This window comes from Neltuma alba, unplaced genomic scaffold (assembly GCF_004799145.2).
Source record: "Neltuma alba isolate B1F8T4 unplaced genomic scaffold, ASM479914v2 tig00013494_pilon, whole genome shotgun sequence".
Taxonomy (NCBI): domain Eukaryota; kingdom Viridiplantae; phylum Streptophyta; class Magnoliopsida; order Fabales; family Fabaceae; genus Neltuma; species Neltuma alba.
Genome location: NW_021637721.1, coordinates 1 through 23,160, shown reverse-complemented (window position 1 = coordinate 23,160; position 23,160 = coordinate 1). Strand labels below are relative to the sequence as shown.

Genomic DNA, 23,160 nt, shown 5'->3' with positions numbered 1-23,160 from the left:
ATGCTTCTATTATTACTGGTAAGGATTAGTGAACTTCTTCCCCATCCTTCCTTACTAAATTAATTTGGAGAACGATATCTATTAAAATATTCTCATAAATATTGGGGACATGGAGAAGTCTGCCAAATTTCCATATTGAGACTGAGCGATCAGCTATCACATCAGATTTTTCTTTTTGGGATTTGTTTACAGCTATTTTCTTTTCGATTTTGGATAGGAACGCTAGCTTGGCATTGATAATCGTTTTGCAATTTGTACACGAATAGCTTTCTGGCTAGAAATAAATACTTCCGGGATAAAAGGAGAAGGAGAAGAAGCAGAAGGAAAAGGGAGAAGCTTTCATCACGATGGTTCATCAGAACACTCAGAACGATTCAAGAAGAAAGAAGGTGCTTGTTGATGAGCAATTTCCTCTGCTAGTGAATGAGAAAGATGTGGGTTCTCAGGGGGCATCTTTTAGTGGGTCAGTGTTCAATTTATCTACCACCATTATTGGAGCTGGAATTATGGCCTTACCTGCTGCCATGAAAGTTCTGGGATTGGGTTTGGGAATTATTGCCATAGTCTTTCTTGCGTTGCTTACGGAGACTTCCTTAGAGATTCTGATAAGGTTTAGCAGAGTAGGAAAGGCTGAGACCTATGGGGAAGTAATGCGTTTTGCCTTTGGAAGTGTTGGAAGATGGGCTTTTCAGTTATGCGTTCTGCTTAACAATTTTGGAATTCTCGTCGTCTACGTGATCATAATTGGTAATGCATTTAGATTTTTCGTTTATGAGTTCATTCCTTTGTTTCCCACTTTTCTGGAAATCATCGTTACTGTTGCAAACAAGGAGGATCCCATATCCGAAAAGAATATGGCTGATTCAGAGTATTGATAGCAACTACCATATATTATCTGATCATGAATCAAGTCTTGTTATCAGCAAAATTGAATTTCCTCCTTGTCTCAATAATCTAGAAAACTATGTTCAGATCTTTCGTGCGCTTTCACTTCTAAGAAGTTATTGGAGTATTATTTGATATGATTAAAAAGTCTCTAGTAGTTCCACCCTTGACAAAAAGGTTGAAGGACTAAACTTGTTTTGATTGGTCTGCTAATTGATGACAAGGTGATGTGCTATCTGGAACATCTTCAAGTGGAACTCATCATGCTGGTGTATTGGAAGGATGGTTTGGCGAATACTGGTGGACTGGGCGTACTTTTATTCTCCTTGTGGCAACCCTATTTGTATTTACTCCTTTGGCATTCTTCAAGCGGATAGGTAATTTCCTTTCTGTTAATTGCGAGCTACAACAGGGTGTTTTAAGTCAAACATGATTTATGGTTGTTGAATTATTATTGTGAATAACCGGTACCTTTTTGTGCGCTTGCAGATTCGTTGAGATATACTTCCGCTTTAGCGGTGGCACTGGCAATTGTATTTATAGTCATAACGGCGGGGATAACATTTATAAAATTGTTTAATGGTAGCATTACCAGACCCAGGTTGCTCCCTAATGTTACCGATTTTACGTCTGCCTGGAAGCTCTTTACAGCAACCCCTGTTCTTGTGACAGCGTTTGTCTGTCATTACAATGGTATGTTTCCTGACTGCAAGTACTCTTATTGTTGTGAAAATTCTCAATTTGAAATTCCACAGTGGATGATAGATTTTGAGCTCCTGTGAGGTTAAGAGGAGGTATAAACCAAAATTTCTCAGTGCTATTTATTTTGGCACACATTTTGTTGCTGATGAGGTCCTAATAGAAAGGGTTTCATTGTTTTCTATGATAATTAATGTTTGGTCACTATCTTGTGCTACTTTCCCCTCATGTAATGACTTATTGAGATTCGAGATACATAATCAGCTTGCCAGTCATGAACTGTAAAGCATCTTTATTTCAGTGTTTAATGCTTGGGAGTTCACAATATACTCAAATTTATAAATTTCTGGTGTGTTTTATATTGTTATTTTTTATTCTCTGTTTTGAATATGGCTTTTATGCTGGTGGTTCTCACATAGTTATGCCTTTCGCTATGTAAAGCCAATTGAAGGGTTCAGATTAATGCTTCATTTTATTGCCATCGAACATCAATTTGCTACACGACTCTTTTCCTTTTTTTCCAATATCATGCGTGCTAGATTATTTAAGTACTTCATTGAAACAAAAAAACTCTGAGCAATTATAAGTTCTGGAAGGATATGATTCATCAAAGTTATGTCTTTCGCAGTGCACACAATAGACAATGAGCTAGCAGACTCTTCCTCGATACATAAAGTTGTACGTGCTTCTCTGGTTCTATGTTCCAGTGTCTATATATTTACGGCCTTATTTGGGTTTCTTTTGTTTGGTGAATCAACCCTTGATGATGTGCTGGCCAACTTTGATACTGACCTTGGCATCCCTTACAGCAGCCTGCTCAATGACATCGTTCGCCTCAGCTATGCCCTCCACCTTATGCTTGTTTTCCCAGTCATCTTCTTCTCACTGCGCTTCAATTTTGATGATTTACTTTTCCCTTCAGCTAGGTCAATGGATTTAGATAATGTTAGGTTTGTGTTGATCACAACTGGACTCATCTCTTTTATATATGTGGCGGCAAATTTTATACCTAGCATTTGGGATGCTTTCCAATTCACTGGAGCAACTGCTACTGTTTGCCTAGGGTTCATTTTTCCTGCTGCAATTGCTCTAAGGTAAGACTTCCAAACTTCTCTGGTTTTTTTCCCGTCAAATTTTAGTTTTTCATCATACAAAGTGTTAAGCACAATGTAAAGGGATGAGGTTTGGTCTATTTATTTTCGATGTGCTCAAGTTTACTGTAGTTATCTTGCTATATTTAACGTGCTTCAGACTTCAATACTACATCAACTGCATGGCTATGTCCCTCACTTCTCTGTTTCTGCCATTTTTCAGGGATCCTAATGGTATTGCAACAACGAAAGATAAGGTTTTATCTGTTGTCATGATTGTGCTGGCTGTGTCCTCAAATGTGATGGCCATATACAGTAATGCCAATGCTATCTTTAGTAAACATGTTGATCCTCATGAATGATCACTTATATTGGCTTGGTAAGAATGGACGGATAAGACCCTTTTCTTGGAACAAACATTTTCGTGGCCTCTGACTATCCAGTGAGAGTTTTGAGATCAAGAGTTTCCTCACTAATGGAATCAAATGACAAAGAACTTGTTCAAGAATTGGTTGTTGCATATTTCTCCTTGTATTGCAAGAATTAAATTAAATTAAATTAATTATAATAATTATATTTCATGGTTTTTTCGGCCGTGATTTGGGTGACTTCAACTGCATACCCTGTTTCTTTTGCTTTATGATGTTCATGCATAACTCTGAAAGGTGAACGTTCATTACGCTGTATCTCTCAGTTTCGCAGGAGGAATTGTGTTTATATTTACACATTGAAGTCAGCAAAGTGAAGCCTTCGGAAGGCGAAATACGAAATTGGAATTGAGAAAAGTTAAGGGACATAAGTGAAATTTCATGCCAAAAAGACAGATGACATGCTCATTTGATCCATGTACTCGTCATATTTTCCCAAATATGCTCCATCAATCCAACAAAATGAAAGGGAAAATAAGCAAGGAACACATTGAGAGTAAAATTGTTTCTATTGGTACTATTTACTCTACATATTAATTCAAATGATAAAATCAGTATCACAATTCACAGCCATTTTACAGTTCCCCCAGTATAATGGGTACATTCTTCTAAACCACCCTTCCCCCAAGGCAAAAATGAAAACAAGAAAATATATTAGAAGACTCATGAAAGGCCAAAACAAAAAACAAAAAACAAAAAAAAACAAAAGAATCGTGACAACTCATTTTGGCCTCCTTTGCAAGAGGCAGTGTAGAAGCATCCGTCTCGAATATGTTTGCCTTATTGAATAAAATACCAAGGCTTCAATCCTTTTGCTTTGCATCTGATCCGAGCAATTCGCAGATCATTTTCTCAAGGTCTATTTGGAGTGCCGTCTGACGATCTCAAGTTGAATCGCCATTTTTCCAAGTATCCTTGATGAATAGTTAACATGTAGCACATGACTGGAGTCCTATACGAAGGACGTCTCTTCATGAAGAAAAACTGCTGTGACAATGTTTATGTACAGACGATCGCCTGGCAAGGGCAAGAAAGATTTTGGCTGCCCAAATTTTGCATTGCAATTTTCTTTCTTCTACATGCCTCTCCTCATGGCGATTGAAACCTGTCGTGCCCATAGAAGATACAATGCCAATCCCATCATTGGGACTAAACTCCCCAGGTAGAGGAAGAACTCGAACAGCAATTTGAATTTTCAATATCTAGTTGAAAAAGTAGCTTGATTCTAGAACCTCTCGTAGATCAAAGTCTCCTCGGGCAGGTAGAGGAGGAAACTTCAATGATGGAAAAGATTTCTCAAAACCCTCTAACAACTGCAAAAAGGGGAAAAAGGGAAACATCACGATTAAAAGACATCTCCCAGCCAAAAAAGTAAGCATGATATTTAGGCAAGTAGAATATCCACACATAAAAACATTCAAAATAAGGGGAGTACTTCAATATATTTCCTGAAGTAGAGCATACGATCGGATGATATAAAAGATGAACTTCATCGAATTCCAAGGCATTCGGCCGCTTTCACTTGATACGTATTTAGGGCTAAGATTCAGTATGTTACCCAGGATGCCAACAAAATATAGAAATAAATTATTGGATTTGACAATGTTTCAGAGGCCTTGCTCAGCAGTTGCCACGAGTTGCATGCACAATTTCATCAGACATAAAAGCACGACAATTTTAAGCAAATAAATTAGCAAGGCAGTCCAACATCTGGACAGTGCACTGTTCCAACAAAAAGGAAATTACCAAGTTGCTTCAAGAATTTGTTTGGGTTTTTTTCACGAAGCACAGTGCCTAATTGTAGGGCATGAGGGAAGTGGTGGATAGGGATCAAGCTCTCGGGCATTTGCAATTGTAGGCCATGCTATATATGCACAAGGGCCTTTTTTTTATTTGCCAACTGATTAAAATTACAAACAGGATCAAACTCGTGCCCTCTCACTCGAGAGGGAGTTCATGCCGCTAAATCACAAGGCCATTAGTGCATAAGGGCCACTTCGATGTCCTCAAGTTGCAATAACAACAACAAAGCTTTATTTCACTAAGTAGGGTTGACTACATAAATTGCACGATACCATTGCTTTATCAATATCCTTGAGTTGCAAGATTTTGAAAAGTTCCAATCATACAAGGAAAACTACTCACACAAGCGAAGAAAAGGATGTTAATCTAAGAAGCATATGTAAGAAAGATACTCACTTTTTCCAGAACTGGAGCCTCATAAAGTTCAACAAACTTTTCCCTCAGTATTTTGTTCATCATATCGACGTCACAAGCATGTGTCCAATATGAATCATGTACTCCTGTAATCAAACAATGATATATAAAATTATAAGCCCCACTACGAAGATTATTAGATGTCACTACCAAAAACACACCACAAACATGCACATATACATTAATGCATCAATGCATGCAAGCTGTATGGATGAGTCAGTGATTAGCACGGACCTGCAAAGTTCAATCCTGCTTTCTTACAAGCAACCGCAGTCATCATCATGTGAGAACCATCAAGAGAGTGAACAAAATTTGGGGGGAAAGCAGTTCTCTGCCGCTTAACCATGATCTGTAATATAAAGGACAGAATGAGCTATTTTGCTTGATTTGAAACAATGCTTAAAATGTTCCCCCAAAAAAATCCGATGACCAATTGAAACCAAAAAGAAGACTGATGCAGTGGCTGGGAGAAATAGATGTCATGCTTCTTAATAAGTAAAAGCAAAACAACAACGGATGAACCAGTAAAAGGTGAACACAAAGGAAATGGATAGGAAAACTTAGTTCTTAATAAAAACATGAATGATCTAATCGAGTGTGTCATGCATCTTACAACATACGGATCATATGTAAATATGGGTCATGCCGCGTACATACTGATTATTTTGCTTTATATGGGAGGGTGTACATGGCACCTCAAAAGAAAAACATAACTGTTACCTTGTCAGTCTCACGTTGTAGCGTTAATATCTGAAGACTGGTCTTAACCTGCATCATAGCCAATATAAAGAATTGATGACGCAGAAATTTATTGGTCACAACTTATTTCTTTAAATTTAGAAATAACATTAACAACAACCCTGATTTAATTTTTCTTTTAGAAAAAGAAAGACAAAAAATTAAGCTTTTATTCTTTAAAAACTTACATGTTGCCTTCCTACTTGTCTGTAAGGTTGTACTACAGGAAGCCCAAGAGGACTGGTCCACCGCACTGGTTGATTCTCTGAGGCTATCACCTATTCATATTCAATTCAAGTGACATTACAAGACAGTAATGACTCTGACGCAATAGAGGTCAACGCATTAGAACAAGAACATAGTAACAAAGTGAAGTAACCTATAAAAATCTTCAAGCAGAATCACAGAAATCTGACATGAGTTATAAGCACTTCCTCAACTCCAGTATGCGTTAGAATTAGCAGTGAGAAAATAGATTTTGAATAAAATTGATTTATGATTCTGATTTTTGGGATATGTGGTTAGAGTTGATTTGTAAGATTAATTTCTGCTATAACTGAAAAGCCAAAGCCACGGTTTTCTTTAAAAATATCCAACCACCCCTTATACATGCCAACATCAATCATGCACCCAAAACCATTGTTACCTCATAAGCCACCAACCGACTCTATAAATGCCAAAAATAATCATGAATGAAAAAACCATGGCTATCTCATAAGTTACTGTTACTTGCTTTTAATTATACCTTCCTAAAAATTTATCAAAATGCCCTATTGTTAAATCAATTATGCTTATAAATCAATTTTATAAGCTTTGTTTTACCCGAAACTAATCCAAATGCACCTTTAATAAGTGGAGGCTGCTGATGAGAAACATCGTTGATGGTCTTATGATTGATTTCAGTTAAAATATGGGAAAATATATTGGAATCCTAAAATATATTTGCTATAACTTGCTCCTAAATATAGGTGGTCTTGAATTTTACCAAGTATTCACATCACAGGAAAGTGAGGAAACTTCCAGAAAAAGTTCTCTTCCTAATAAACTGCATTCCTTTTTCCAGAATTTACGGTTCACGTGAACCAGTTCAGAAACAGCATGGCATGAGGCATGAGAGGCTATTAGAACAACAATGCAGGCTGAGAAGGTGCACATCCCCAATAGAAAAAGACTCCTCAGGGGAAAAAGACCAGTAAGTTCCTTTTTCTTCAGCGCTACATTCAGAAGGAAGCACTGGTGGAACTTATTATGCCGCTACTATGACCTCTGGTTGATATATGAAAGGAGAAGTTATCATACAAAGAAAGATAACTAATATAAAGGCCACTGAAATTTTCTCCTGTTACTCAATCTTGGGCGAAGTTGCATATTTATAGGGCGCTTCCTAATGGAGCCCCATTTTGAGAATCTGAAGAGCACATTTGCCCGGCACACCTACTAGTACAAAACTACCACAACGCCACTACAATGACAGAGCACGCTCCCAAGTCCATTTCTACCCTTACCCTGCATAAACAATCCACACATACCGGCTCACATGACAACATAAGCGCTCAAACCATAAAATGACAATGGGTCCTAAAACCTATCAACCACTAGAAGTCTCTAATTTGTACAGGCACCAGAATTTGTATGACTAAGGAGAAAAGCTTCAAGGGTTATTGGCTTGCAGCTTCAAAATTAAACTAATCCTTTCCAACAGAAGGCAATTAAAAGATCATTTCAAGATAGTAAAATCAAACGAATTAATGATCAGACCAGGATTGCCACCAGGGCATTTAATAGATGAAACTAGCCCATGCTAGCCTAAACATTATCAACTATTTCAAAATATATAATTGAGCCATATGCTCACTTTTTCCTGCTATCTTACACAATAAATAATACCTTAGCACATTCTCCAAGCCAATTCATGATGCTTCTTGCAGCCTCAAACATCTCTTCTAAAGCCGTGAGAGTGGTCTGCAAAGCAGTTGATGATCAGCAAAACAAGAAAAGAAATGGCTAGACCGTAAAGAGCATGCATCTCCAGCCTACACTAAATTGACTTCTCTTACTTTTGCCGCATAACAAGCTGCACCAAACATCTCTGAATCGTCCTCTATGACATTACGCTCTTTTAGCCTCCGCTTGATCTGGTCACGGGCACCAATATAAGTCACACCATAGACTGATGTCATCACTGTCTGCTTCACCAATTTCCGGTCCACCTAGTGATGTCAGGTATTAGGTAAACTATCAGTGATGTAAGATTGAGACTGGGACGTGTGCTTTTAAATCCATATGAAGCAACACTACTTTCATTTTATAAAATGATATCAGCAAATCATCAAGTCATCTATCAATGTTCTACAAGTTCCTACAGTTCTATTTTCAAGTATTTCTCAGAAAGCATAAAAGGACATTTGTGTCAAGAAGCTATGATCACAAGAAACCTGATTGATCAAACGTCTAGCAAGCAACGCATTTGGATAAGTTTCAGGATCTTTCTCTGAATCCCTTCTCATGATTTCAAGTACTCTGCACAACAAGCAAATTTAAATGAATTGAAACAGTAGCCCAGACGACTTCAAAATATTAACTTATGGAAATCAATACCAACAGCACAATTCATCTTGGGGCTGACTTTTAAAAATGTTCTGTAAGTTGAGTCTCAGTATGGTTCCATAGGATTGTACAAATAAATAATGTAACAGCAGATGCAACTAACTCTTTTTGTGGAATGTCAAAGATTGGGTAAGAAAAGGAGAAAGGAAATCGTGTAGGAACTGTTCTAAAGCTTCTAAATATGACAACAATTGGCTTTGAAAGATGTCAATCAGAAAAGGCATCAGTTGGTTCCCATTATTGATTTTATGATTCAAACAATGTTTACAAGTTCTGTCCGCTCCTCATATCCTCAAAATAGTGTTGTCCATATTGACCTTCATTAAATTGAAGGACAAAATGGTGCCTACTTATTGTAATTTCTTCGTAAACATGTATGAAGGTTTCTCATTACCTTGCAGCAATTCCTGAATAAACATCAGCAGGCCGGTCTCCACAGACAAGATTGACTGCAGCAGCTCCCAACTTAAGGCCAAAAAAAAAAAGGCACATATTGATACTCAGGCACACAATCAAAAAGGGGAAGGAGGGAAAAAGAAAGGAAGAACACAATTTTATCACGCCAGAATTGCTGAAACAATCTATAATCATTCAAGAGTCTGGGTTTTACTTTTACATGAAAGTCATAAATAAAACACTGCAGTTAAATTTGGATTATTGCTATTTTGACAAAGTTAGTGCATTTATTCCGAACAGTCCCACTTTTTGTCCTCATACAACATACAAAATCAATTATCAAGACACACAATCCTCAATACAAAGAAAAACATGAGGTAGACGAAACAATATTTTGAGAAATTTGTGTAGGATGTGAAATCAAACTGTTTTGCGCATTGAAAAGTCAGAAAAAGTGATCCAACATAGCCACAAATGATGAACCCATCACACACAAGACAATCAACTTGTTCTCTATGAATTCAAATTGGATAAATTAGACAATTGCCTACTTGCTTCCTCCTGCCTGAGACCTTAGGTGGTCCCAAATATTCGAAAAACCCTCAAGTGGCAGCGAGTCAAACCAAGGGCCTAATGCAGCACTATTAATAGCTTCTCCAGATCAACGATTCAACTCTAAATAAGAGACTACTAATTAAAGCTTGGACCAGCTCCATAGGAAATAAACAAACTTAGTGATTAACATTCCACTTCCACATAAGCATTTGTCAACCATTTGTAACAATCATTAATAACACCCATCCCCCTCTCCCCCCCCCCCCCAAAAAAAAAAAAAACACAAGAAGCCATTTTCTCCCCAGCCCAAATTACAAACATAAGAACAATAAACCAAGCTAAAGCCTCCCAGATAACAGAAAAATCTAATGTTCACACTACCTTGTCCCTCCCAAGGGCTGCATAGTGTTGTAAGCCATTGCACGAACCATCCTAGGGTGATGACAAAACAAGCCATGTTATGAAGGGTGTATCAAAACCAAGAAAAATAAATACAGAAGCAAGGGTTATGTTTAGTGGTCTGTCAGCATCATCATTGCTAACATTATTTGCTCATGATGACCAAAAAACTATATAAGTAAATCAGAAAAACTCTGGTAAGGAGGTTGTCATTGTTAAAACAGGTCATAATGACAATTGTCCACTGAAAGATGACAGTTGCCCTCTTCTAATAGTATTAGGGCGTTTGGATTAGCTTTTTAGAAGTGATTTTATGGATGGATGGGAGGACTTTTCTCTCAATTTACACGAAAGCACTTTTTTAAGTGCTTTTGGTGTTTCCCAAACACCCCTTAGGAAGGAATGCAAATAAGACAGTCTCTGCGTGTGCGCAATGCCCATGTTTCCAGAAAGCATCTCTGATATCTCACAAAAAGGTACCTGGTGGACAGGCAGATGAGAAACAGTGGACTCGGGAGACTGACTTCTCAATGCTTCAGATAGATTAATACATGCTGCAAGGCACTGAAAAGGATCCTCTGCTTCTAACCACCATTGCCTTCCTTCAAGAGGCCTGTCCGCAGAATCAAATATATCATCCAGATGGTTCTCAACAAACATGATTCGACCCTCATAACTCAACTTGTCCACACCACCAGCATACAAATTTGCCAAATGTATTTTCAACCAATGCAGGCCTGACTTCCCTAGAGGGCGTCCCTCAGCAAATTCCAGAATTCCTCGGCATAAATCAGAACCAAGATGATTCAAATATGCGTGCATGGGATAAGCACGTCCTCGGAAATCAAGATTGTGAGGGTAGTAGAAGCCTTCTTCATCCTTCATCTTCCGTGCAACCTGCACCAGTAATGATGAAGATATACAAATTTTAGGGCAAAAATTTGGTTTAAATCAATTTATCCAACAGAATAAAAAGTTCTTCTTACCGCCAGCTTAAGTTCTATGTCACATCGCTGTGAATGCATATCGCTATTCTTCTTTTTGATATCTTTGACTTTCCACTTCCATTTTTGGACTTCTGATTGATCTTCTGTGTCTGGTTCCTCTGGGATGGGAACCTTGGTGAGGGAAAAAATAATAAAGGAAATGTCAGCTATAAAGCTCTGATGCTGAAGTAGCATAGCCTAAGGAGAATGGCACCAAAGCTGAGGTAATTTAAAATACATTAGCCACACAACGAAGATATGACATCCGTATATAGATGGCCAGTATTCAATGAATTAAATTACCTAAAAGCATTTTATATACTGCGGGAGATTTTTTGCCAACTGCACAAGTCATATGATAACATATAATTAACAGTATTACTTATTCATACTCATTAAAATTTTTTCCTCATTTTCCCTCATGTTTTAAAACGGTGTGATCAATTAATTGTTACTTACATCTTCTCGGCCCACCAAATCTGCAAGACCGCCGCCATTGGCCCATATCTGATCTACCACACTAAGAACCCCTTTGTTTACCCTCCATTTGGTATTGCCAAGGGTATTAAGAGCCTAGATACAACCAAAAGAAAATATGCCAGAATTAATTTAAATAGGGTGTGATGAGCACAAACTGAATTTCTTATCCACAAAGACCCAGGGGGAAATTCAAACCTCAAAAACAGGTTCTAGTTGCTTCAAGGGAGTCCTTTTAACTGCTTCACGTTGCTGCTTTGCTCCATGTGTTCTCATCACATATGATGGCAAAAACAAGTATGCTCCTTGGTCATACCTATCCAAAAGAATGAAAATTAGCAAGCAAGAATACAGTAGTTAGCTGGCTGTCCCAAGTTGAATCAATAGGATCCCATCAAGAAAGGAATCTTGTAAAATCAAAGAGACGGTCAAAGTTTGACTGTTTGAGATGTCAAATTAACCCTAACAATTCACATGCTCCTCAAAGAGTCGTTTACCGTAAACAAGATCATTCAAATAAGTTCATAGCAGAAATTTGCATAAGCTCTGGAATTGGAAAAACAATCAGAGAAAAAAACTCTGATCTTCCTCAGATTTAGCTTTAAAAACACAATCCGCTCTATATATTAAATGTTTTTTTTTGGGGGGGGGGGGGGGATTGTATTCGTAGACCCAAGTGTATATTGAACATAGTACCCTGTCCAGTTACGAGGTGGCACCAACATTGGCATGTATGGGATGACCATGTGCCTGGCCTGTTAGTATAAGAACAGTCTGATGTTAGCACCCACCACATTAAAAATATGCATGTGCAAGCAAATATTGTATAAACACAACATCAAAAAGCAGCCTACTAACTAACTAAAAGGAAAGTAACCGTGAGTTCAAATAGAAATAGCATAAAAGGTTACTCACAGATTTCTCAAGGCCCTTCCGGACCAAGGGGTCACATTCAATAACACCATATCTCCTACTATTCCTACAAAAAGAATTCACCACAAACCATAAGGAAAATATATTAAATATAATGGTATTGATTGAATAAAAAATGATTTTACTAAGATGCTCATTTGGCCCAAAAAAAAAAAAAACTAGGATGCTCGTTCTCACTGTGAATCATTAGTGAAATTTCTGAGAGTATGCGCAAATGCAGGGCGTATATCGGGTGGGCCGTCTCCTACTTGATCCACTGGGGGCTGTATGTAAGCTGTATCTATTAACAGTTGAATTAAGTGACTTCCAACCTGGAATATATGAAAACTGCATTAGAATGTGAAGTGAAGATCGGTCCAACGTTCATATGTACAAAGATTGGAACATCACAAACCTTTACTTGACCTTCCTGCCCCCAAGGCTTTGAAGCATCAAATGTCTTTACTAGTGCTGTTGCTTTTCGGATCTTCTGTTTTTTCATTAAATTTGCAACTTTCTTCCTTAATTTATCCTGCTCACTAGCCACTTTTTCACTATCTTCAATCACATTACATTCTCCTGGTGTTGCAGGATTAGATTGTCCATCAGGGCTGACAGTAGTAGTGTTCTTCTTCTTCTTACTCTTCTTTGTCTTGTCCAAAAATCTGTATATTCTAGCCTGATCCACATATAATACTAACACTTCAATGAATGAATACTTGACTAATAATTCAAGATGGTGACACCTAATTTGAACAGATAGCATGGGATTACTACATTAAATATTGCTCGATTTATATCTTTTGACTGACATGAGAGATAAAATAAATATGGCAATACTCAACATCCAAGAGTCAACTACACAAATTAGCAACAGAAAAATAATTTCACCATAATCATGGCATACAAAAGTTCGCCCAACTCTGTAAGAAAGAAATACATACTTTTTTCCTACTAAATATAATAAGGAAAACAAGCTAGGAAAATGGTTCCAGAATGAAAACGTATACTTTTGAAACAGGATAAAAAGACACTTCTTCAAAAGTACCCTCAGTCAACAGTTACCAACTCCATTTGCAGGTCATAAAACTTCACCAAATGACAGAATAAATATCGAGTTTAGTATACCTCCTGTTCGACCGCTTCACCTATCTGAAGAGAGGCTTGGATTACTCGAGTGCTGCCTATACCACTACTATTTGTCATCAACAATCCCATCAATTTATGCATGGTAATGACTGCCATCATCTCCGCAGGCAATTGATTAAAATAAGGCGCATGAGTGTTCGCGCTGCTGTTTCTGCAAGCCTCTTGCTCCGCGGCAATTGCATTCCGCAGGGGTTCAAACCAACCAAGGAACAACGACTTCATATACGGCAAATTGGGTGCAAGCTTCTGCTCACACATGTCTGCCAATAATTCTTGATATTCTTCGGCGGCACGTTCCCATGCCTCTGTCTCCATCTTAACCTGCCTTCTACAAAGCATTTTATATCTGTGTCTCGCTGCACCCGCCATCTCATGCACTGGTTTCTGCGCCTGAGGTTGCGCCTTCGCTTGTTTTTTCATTTGCCCAAACAACTGCTGATTGTCATCGGACCCAGAAAAATCTTCTTCAGACTCTTCGGACTCAATAGCCTCAGCAACACTAGCAAAACCTCTAGCCGACCTCAAAGAAAAATAAGAACCCAAGGGGTCTTCAGAAAGCCGAAAATTGGGAATTCCCAGCTCATTTTTAGAAGTAAATACACCAACTTGATAAAACCCCACACCTGGCAATCTCGAGTTTGCCGGCGTTTGTGTTTCGGAGGGGCTTATCCTCCCTAGGAAAACTCCAGCCTTCGGAAAACCTCATGTAACTTAAAGAAGGCACATAAGAGGATTCAGAGAATAGTTTAAACTTCCTCAAGGAAGTTCGCTTGGCTATGTTCGCCCACATCTCTCAATGGAGTCTACAATTAACAGAACAACTTGGAGAGAGAGACTTAAGTTATAGCTCAAAGATGCAAAGAAATGCAGAGTTGATCCACATCGAATTACTGAAATTTCTCCGAAGAGTGAACGGCCCCACAATCGGGGGGGAAAAAAGAGACGAGTGGTATTAGATTGAGAGCCGATGGGAATGAAGAAATGGCGGCAATTGAAGGACCTTGAGCGGGCAAAGTAGAGAAGGCATAGCCGCCTCTAAACCCTTCATAAACCTGCGTCTTCACCTTCATGCTCCAGTAGGCGCTATTTCTCAGCACAAGCGCTCAACGGTACAAACCGGATCCGGGTCAGATCCGGACATGTCTTTTTCTTTTCCGTTGTTTTGTCTCTAAACTTAGCAGACGAATTGCAAGACTTATTTTTTAATAAAATCAAAATCAATCCGGCCACAAAATAATTTTTTATTCTTATTTAATTAAAACGGACAAATTATGGTTTAGTCTATTATTTTCATTTTTCAATTTAAATTAAATTATCTTATTTCTTTTTCAAAGAAATTGTTTTTGATGTATGCATTAATTATTTATGGATGGCTTTGGAACTGTTTTGGGGCATATCTCTTACCAAAATACGCCTTTCCATTTAAATATAAGGGTTAGATAAAAATATGTGCTATTTTTTAAAATACTCATCATATGTCTTGTTTTTTAAAATATATTTACATGGAAAATTATTCACATTTATTAAATATGGTGTACAATTAATATGAGTACTTTTAAAAAAAAAACAGTTAGAGAAAATAATAAGATTGAAGTCTCATATTTAAAATTTAACAAACTCTTACATTTTACCACTATGAGAAATAAACTATAATTGTGCCAGTTGTATATTAGGAAAATGATCGAAAAAGACCTGAAAATTACAAGATCCAAAATTAGGAATTCTCATAAAAATGGATTGTTATTTACAAGTAAGTTGTTATCAAAACCCGTTAAAATATTGTAATAAATCCCTATTTGAGATTTTGTAATTTTTACAGTTTTTATCTACATTTTTCCTTTTATATATTAATTAAAAGCACTGTTTAATGTTTTAATTTTATAGAGAAAGTGTGTGTATATTATACTACCTCCGGTTCTTAATATAAAACCTGGTTTGATTTTTATTTTGGTCCTAAATATAAGACTTCAATCCACTTTGTCTCTTATATTTAAACATTTTTTCTAAGGTAATCCTTCTAATAATGGTAGTTTTAGCCAATACACTTAATTAGTAAAGATATTTTAGAAAAGATAATACTTATTTATTACAAATAACTAATTTAACTTATTTTTTTAATCTCCTCAAATTAGTTAACTAGCTTCTTTAATTAGGATCAGAGGTAGTATATATATGTGTATATTTCATATAAATTTCATCTAATCCTATATTCTTATACTTTTAGCTAAATATATGATCAATTTTGTATCTGAAAGACTTTATTTTCATACACTGGCCAGCACTTCTCCAGTTGCACGTATGACATACAGACACACGCCTAAGATTCAAACTTATCAGTGACTGGTTCTTCCAGGTTTTAAATTTTAAAAGCTTTAAAATATAGGGTTAAAGTGAAAATTTGTCCCAAAAATTTTCTCAAATTTTCACTTAAGAGTGCTAGGTATCCAAAAAAATTTTTGAACCCAATGTCGCTCTAGAAGTTTTCAAATCATATCAATATCTCCTTGACTATTATCTAGGTTAAGTTTGACTGTTTGTTAATAAAACATGCTTAGTTGACAGTCCACATGTCATCTATGTCTTTTTTTTTTAGGGTTATAGTGCAAATTTGCCCTAAAAACTTTTAATTAGAAATACTGGTTACCTGGAAGTTTCTAAATTATAACAATGTTGCTCTAAGAGTTATCCATATTAGGTTTGACTATTAATTGACCAAATATGTTGAGTTGGTAAATTCACATGTGATCCACTTCATTTTTTTCTCTGGGGTGAAAATTTAACACTAACTCTGAGAGAAAATCATTGGTTCTATGCTTTTCAAGCCCGTAACGATTTTCAAAATCGACCTCATCGTTTATATCTTTAAAGAATTCCGGTGAGCTTTTTCTCTACAAATATTATTTACTATATTTTTTATGTTTACTTTTATTCTTACAAAAAGTACCAAACTAATAGCAAATGGCAAAATAACAAATGTGTAGAAAGAACTGGGATTATGAACCAAGAATGAAATGGATAACTTGAAAAAAAATAAAATAAAATTCGTCACATATAACTTACCAACTCAGTATATTTTGTCAGCTAGTGGTCAAATTTACATGAAGAACAATCGGGACAGTATTACTATAATTTAGAAACTTCTGAATATCCACAACTCTAGAGTAAAAACTTTCAAAACAAATGTACAATTTAACCCAAAAAAGAAAATAACGTGGATAACACATAAATCTACCAACTCACCATAATTTGATCAGCTAATAATCAAACTTAAACTAGATAATGGCTAGGAAAACAATACTACAATTTGAAAACTTCTAGAATAATGTTGACCCTCAAATATACTATACACACACTTCCAAAAAACATACTACCTCCGGTTCTTAATACAAGATCTTGTTTAACTTTTATTTTTATTCTAAATATAAGATCTCAATTCACTTTGTCTTTAATATTTATGTATTTTTTTAAAAATAATCCTTCTAACAATAATAATTATAACCAATACACTTAATTAGTAAAAGTATTTTAGTAAAAACAACACCTATTTATTACAAATAACTAATTTAATTCTTTTTAGTCTTTTCAAATTAGTCAACTAGCTCTTATAATTAAGATAGGAGATAGTATATGCATTGAGCATCCATCATTGTAGCCATTAGAACTTGAGATAATTTTTGACGAATACTTTTGCCAATTTTGCACCCATTGCAGGCCGGAATCATGACCATCCTCGTCCTTTAAAAGGAACAATCATTCCTCCCCCCAGCCCCCAAAAGGCTAAAACTATATTTTCTAAATTTAGTCTCTCAACTTTAAAAATATAATCCTCAAATCATTAAAAAATGCACAAGTTTCATGTTTGGTTGTCAAAAAAATTTATCATTAAAAACTAATAATTTCAAGATTAAAAGACTAAAAATATACTTTTCAAACCAAAGACTAAGTTTAAAACTTGTTAGCTTTTCTTTTAAAAAAAAATGGTATGGGATTTTCATTAGTAATCATTTCAACTTCAACCAAGTAGGAAAACTGATGAACCGGTGCCTCTTCCCCACTTAAGTACCAGTTTCCAGGAATTACAGGGGCCCTTGATCATTATGGTAATTAATCCTGATGTAGAGGACCCTCACCTGTATATTGCTACTTTTGTCAAATCAATAAAATAATCAATGATGCAGAAGTGGATCAAGAGACTCTGGGAAAAGCCACATCTCACATTCCTTGATGGAATTTACAATTCCCCAGGAACAAATTTACTTCTACACCAAAAATCTGTAAGCACACTAACCCAGTTGCCCCTTTCTCACTTTTCATCATTATTTGCGTGATTTCCTCAAGCAATACCTAAAACAAAAATTTGTGGGTGCACCTAATCGGTTGTCCAAGGATCATGCTCATTCTCGTGTCTCACTTCAGAAGGCTCAACCACTTCGGCCTCAAAAGATTCGTTTGTGTTTGCATCAGCTTCGACGGTCCCTGTCTCCTCATCTGATCTACCCCATCTTCCTCCCAAGGCCAGTGCCATCATTTCATAAATCTTGTTTCCCAACTCAGCTGGGCTGTCAGGCTGCGACATTAACAGAAATAATGTTACTATACCGCTGATGTACCAGCAGTGAAGGAAAAAATAAAAAATAAAAAGCTGCTAAATTGTCAGTACCGAAAATCCACTAGAGATCAATGCGGTCTCATATAAGAGCTCAACGGCTCTCTTAGCATCACTGCTGTCAGGTGCATTCTTGCAGGCAGCCTGGGAGGTCAAAGAGAGTATAAAATAGTCAATAAGACAGGTCAAAGCCACAAACAAATTCAGTAATAACTAAACAGCATTGCCTTTAAACGGTCTTACATTCAAGTCTTTGACAATGGGATGATCTGGATTAACCTCCAATATTCTCCTTCCCCTCATGAACTCCAAACTTGCAGTGTCTCCAAGAGCCTGCGCCTTCATTAATCTGTAGGAAAGGAAATGGTATGGTATGAGGATTACAATATAAAAGAACAAGATAAACTGCTTGAGATCGAGGAAAATGTCCTGGCTCAGAAAGCCACAGATGGAATAACCAACCTCTCCATATTTGCAGACCATCCAAACTTGCCAGATACAAGCACACAGGGAGACGAACTCAAGCGCTTAGAGACCTGAACTTTTGCCACCTTATCACCAAGCTGTTGTTTCATCCAATCACAAAGCAGATTGTATTCTTGCTTTGTTTCCCTCTCTTTCACCTCATCCTCATCACCTGTTCCAAAAATATTAGATGTGAAATACTATCCGAATATCTATTCACAAGGAGCGAAATGGTACTCTAGGTAGAAAATCACACATACCCAATTCTAGATCTTCCTTGCTAATATCAACAAATTTCTTTTCCTTGTATGTCTGTAGGTTCTGAATGGCAACCTCATCAATCGGGTCGATCAAATAAAGAACCTACAAGAGAGACCCCGCATATATTAAAGAGTAAACAAATTGAAAGGAGAAAAATAGAATATGAATCTAAAACTAATATCAAATACATTCAACCCTATACATTAAGCCTAGAATTTATGCATAATGTACCTCAATATCTTTCTGGACTAATTTCTCCAAGAATGGAGCAGTTTTGGCACTTTTCAAGCTGTCCGTTGCCAGGTAATAGATAGCCTTCTGGTTTTCACCCATGTTTTCCACATAATCATCTAAACTTTTGAGCTCCTCCTCACTTTTGGAAGTGTAAAACCTCAAAAGAGGTGTTATGCGCTTATGATTTCCAGTGTCTTCAACACATCCTAACTTGATGAATCTACCAAAGTTCTCCCAAAATTTCTTGTAGTCCTGTAATCACAAGCCGTCCCATCAATTGGAAAGGCTTCTCACTTCATATTGAAAATTAGATAATTGAGTTTATGCAACCAACCTCTTTATTTTCACTTTCAGCGATATCTTGAATCATGTCAAATGTCTTCCTAACAAGTCTTTTTCTCATTATTCTTACCTGCAATTATAATATATTGAAACAATATATTTTAGAAACAGATCGTTAAAGATAAACTACATAAATGATGTCTCAACAGTAGGGAAATCTTTCCTTCAGGTTCAAATCATGGAAAGTCTCTCTCATGTTTGAAGAAAAATAAAAAGAATTCTTACAATTCTGCTTTCTTGAAGGATTTCTCGGGAAACATTGAGAGGAAGGTCATCTGAATCTACCACACCTTTCACGAAACTCAAGTACCGTGGGAACTGCACAACAAATATTGAGATTGAAGATTTACTTTAGAATACCCTGGATGGATCAGAGGGGAGGGAAGCATTGAACAGCACTAACGTTACATATATGAGATAGTATACTAGTTTTGTGTGTGAAGATGGCATCTCATGACAGGCGAACTTCCATGACATACAACTAAAAGCATCTACACTTTTAGAGAAGCCATTGTTCCATAAAAATATAGCTGGTTGTTGGATAATTCGATCCCTACATTGCTGAGTAATATTCAAGCAATGACTAATCTCTTCCTAGCGCACTCTATCATAGTCATGTATTAGCAAACATGTTGCATTACTCTTTGGAGAGAAAAAAAATCAACATATAAGATTATTGTAAAGACATCAACGTCATCCAGTTCACAAGTTTAATTGATTGCAACCATTTAATAATCACAAGCATTTCCCAATTCAACAAAACTCGGACAATTAAAACCAGACGCACTAAGTACCATATTCCAGGACTAGAGGTTTTTTTCTTCAGATGTATGATCTACAGAGTAAAAGAATAACTCAGTAGGAATACTAAGAACGAAGAGCACGACTATAACAAGAACAGCTCAGGTCACCAGTGCTTCTAGAACCAGAGGCACTGAGCATGTCAATTTCAGAACTCAGTCCAATTAGGAATTTAATTCAGGGTTTCCCTTTTACAGTTACATTAGTTGGATGCAAATGAGGAGTTTGATGCTAATATGTAGCACGTTTGCTTCTAAAAGGGAGATATCAGGTACTTTCATTTTGCTTTGACAGTTTGGCCCAAAAAAATTGCTTTGAAAGAGAACTAAACGTTTTAAACTTCTTTGTCCAATCTTAGAGTGATCCGGGGTCTGCTTCTAAAAGCAAAATATCAGGTCTTTTCAATTTGCTTTCAAAGAGCATTAAATGATTGCAAATCTTTCTTATCCTCTGCTTTCTTGTCTCGCCAAACAGATCAGAGTAATTCAATATGTAAATCCACTCCGTTGTGGTGGAATAATAGGCATAGTAAATGGCTACAGATACCGCAAAAGTACCATACTACTAACTCGAAGAAAAGATGGAAGTCATATAACAGCAAATAACTGAAAGAAGCGTAATACATAAGAAATATCATAGCAGCAGAAGCAAAAATATCATAATATAGAAGATAGTATTCGTTCAAAGCCTATACAGTAAACTTACCAGCTCACCGTCAAAATCATCTGATATGAAGACACGCTTCACATACAGGCGTATATTCTTTGTTTTAGGATTTATTACTTCTTCATTGTTAAGAGGACCCATCCCAGGCACGTACAGAATGCTTCTAAACTCAACCTCACCCTGCAGGGATTACAAATCTTGTTAAATTACTTCCTAGAACTTGCTCTGTTTGCAGATAATCACAATCATCATCCTACCTCTGTGGTGAAGTGAGTATATGCAAGTGGTTCTACAAACTCATTGAAAGTCTTCTTGTAGAACTCCTGATATTCTTCCTTTTGAAGATCCTTTGAACTCCGCATCTGTAAACAGTGGCAAAAGATTATCAATAAGAGATGCACTGTAACTGGAGAAAAGGAAAACACGTCCTAAATATAGCGTGAACTCACCCATAGTGGCTTTGTTTCATTGGCCAATTCCCAGTCCCAATACTTCTCAGTTTTAGTCTTCTTTACCTTCTTTTTCTCACCCTGGTAGCAAGAGCAGCAACAGATTTGGTGATGCATAGAGAAGTATGCAGAATGCCTACATAAAAATTAAAAAAAAAAAAAAAAATTGAACAATTACCTCTGGTTTAGGTTCTTCCCCTTCTTTTGATTCTTCCTCTTCTTCCACCTGTTATGTTCAAATTAATAAATTTTTTCCGAAGAAAAGATTATCAAATTGTCACTCATTCAAAACACATATTTCAGAAACCAAGTGTCTTTTCAATTGGAAAGAGATAACTTACAAAAAGGGAGAAATGATCACTCCCTTTCTTCGTAGGTGGAAACAAATTTCTAAAAGAAACATTCTTCTGTCACATTCACATATACTCCCTCCGGTTCAAAATATAAGCTAAACTTTATTCATTTATGTTTACCAAGAAACTAGTTAAAATTAGTTCAAAACAATAAATGAGTAAGGCATATAGTTTTTTTCCCAAATATACCCTTATTAATAAAGAGAATAAGTAAAAGAATGCAATAAATGAATCAAAAGGAGAGAGAATATGTAGGGGTAAAATTGGAAAAAACTCATTAAATGCTTAGATAAAAGTGAATGTTATCTTATTAAAAAAACCAAGAGTCTCAAACCAAGTTTAGCTTATATTTTGAACCGGAGAGAGTACATTTCTCCAACATCAACCATCTCCAATTTCCTATACCCTACACATTCAACATTAATCTAGCCTGATCCTCAGTGATCTCCTCAGGGACATCAGCACGTAGCACCAGTTTACATAGGGATCCCAAAAAACCGTGTAGACTTAAAAACAGGAAAAATCCAACCTCAGCCAATGGAAACTATGAAGAGTTCTGTTATAAGGAAATTATGCTCCCTGATAGCCTTCATTATAAAAGAAAATTACAATACTAGCTACAATATGGAGGCAAATCTCAGGTTTCAATGATGTTTTACCATCAGCACTGCTGGAAACACTCCCAATATCCCAATAAGTACATCATTCATACTTTACTAAAGGACATGAAGCCCGTTGCTAAAAGGTGATATTCTTTCATTAGAATAGAACAAGGTATGTGATGTATGTTTTGCTTGCATATCATATGATGCTACTATCCGACATATGCAGCAATTATACCAAGACCAGAAATGATAACAAAAACCTGTAACATGAGAAGGCACACTTACCTCCACAGTTCGTGAATTTTCTTGCCATGTATAGATGGGGAAGGAAACAAACTGAGAATAATTTTAACCAAATTCTGAATCCTGGTTGGCTCTGAGAATTCATATTTGTCATCCGCCTGGACAAGAGAACAAGAATTTTGAAATAATCAGCGTTATAAACTACATTAAAATACTATCTTACAGGTTATTACTGCTACAACGTGTTCACTCATTCATTAGGGAATATATATAAATAACTACAACACCAAAACAATTTATGCTAAATTCATGATAAGCTACCTAGGATCCTCTGCTACATATTCTAATTCGATTCAACTTTACAACATATCAACAAGTTAGATGCCGCATACATTGGGAGCAAGATGCAAATTCTCATTTACATAGACATCACACCATCAAAATAATTAAGGAGTGATACGTACTCTGAGATAGAGTGTAATTTGAGTGCCACGACGCAATAGCTTGTCTGGATCAGTTTCTTCCCTTATTGTGTAAGAGCTGCTATCAGCTACTGATTCCCACACCCATATTGCTTATCTGATCTTGGGCTCTTG

The 23,160-nt window shown here is 36.5% G+C and overlaps 2 protein-coding genes and 1 pseudogene across 2 annotated transcripts; 1 reads left to right on the top strand and 2 right to left on the bottom strand.

The window, feature by feature from the left end:
* The first annotated feature begins 152 nt into the window (after positions 1–152).
* On the top strand, positions 153–3,283 carry LOC114737738 (amino acid transporter AVT6A-like). Its single transcript, XM_028925695.1, has 5 exons — positions 153–747; positions 1,110–1,262; positions 1,375–1,578; positions 2,213–2,678; positions 2,899–3,283. The coding sequence occupies exons 1-5, from the start codon at positions 348–350 to the stop codon at positions 3,035–3,037; spliced, it is 1,362 nt and encodes a 453-aa protein (XP_028781528.1). The 5' UTR covers positions 153–347; the 3' UTR covers positions 3,038–3,283.
* A 418-nt stretch (positions 3,284–3,701) lies between these two features.
* On the bottom strand, positions 3,702–14,483 carry LOC114737740 (DNA-directed RNA polymerase 1B, mitochondrial-like; annotated as a pseudogene).
* Positions 14,484–17,655: 3,172 nt separating this feature from the next.
* LOC114737739 (heat shock protein 90-5, chloroplastic-like) lies at positions 17,656–23,153 on the bottom strand (the record flags this gene model as incomplete). The annotated part of the gene is given in 16 exon segments (XM_028925696.1): positions 17,656–18,106; positions 18,200–18,289; positions 18,389–18,494; positions 18,608–18,782; positions 18,871–18,973; positions 19,103–19,357; positions 19,440–19,517; positions 19,673–19,765; positions 20,954–21,094; positions 21,172–21,276; positions 21,364–21,444; positions 21,542–21,589; positions 22,607–22,668; positions 22,671–22,722; positions 23,029–23,130; positions 23,133–23,153. Coding segments are annotated over 16 exon segments (1,710 nt in total), but the record flags the coding sequence as incomplete, so codon positions are not given.
* Between the last annotated feature and the right edge of the window lie 7 nt (positions 23,154–23,160).

Excerpts from the sequence above, each read along its gene's own strand:
- LOC114737738 (XM_028925695.1), top strand. The coding sequence starts at position 348 with ATGGTTCATCAGAACACTCAGAACGATTCAAGAAGAAAGAAGGTGCTT. Across the intron at positions 1,263-1,374 it reads GGCATTCTTCAAGCGGATAG|ATTCGTTGAGATATACTTCC; the intron begins GTAATTTCCTTT and ends GTGCGCTTGCAG. Across the intron at positions 2,679-2,898 it reads CCTGCTGCAATTGCTCTAAG|GGATCCTAATGGTATTGCAA; the intron begins GTAAGACTTCCA and ends GCCATTTTTCAG.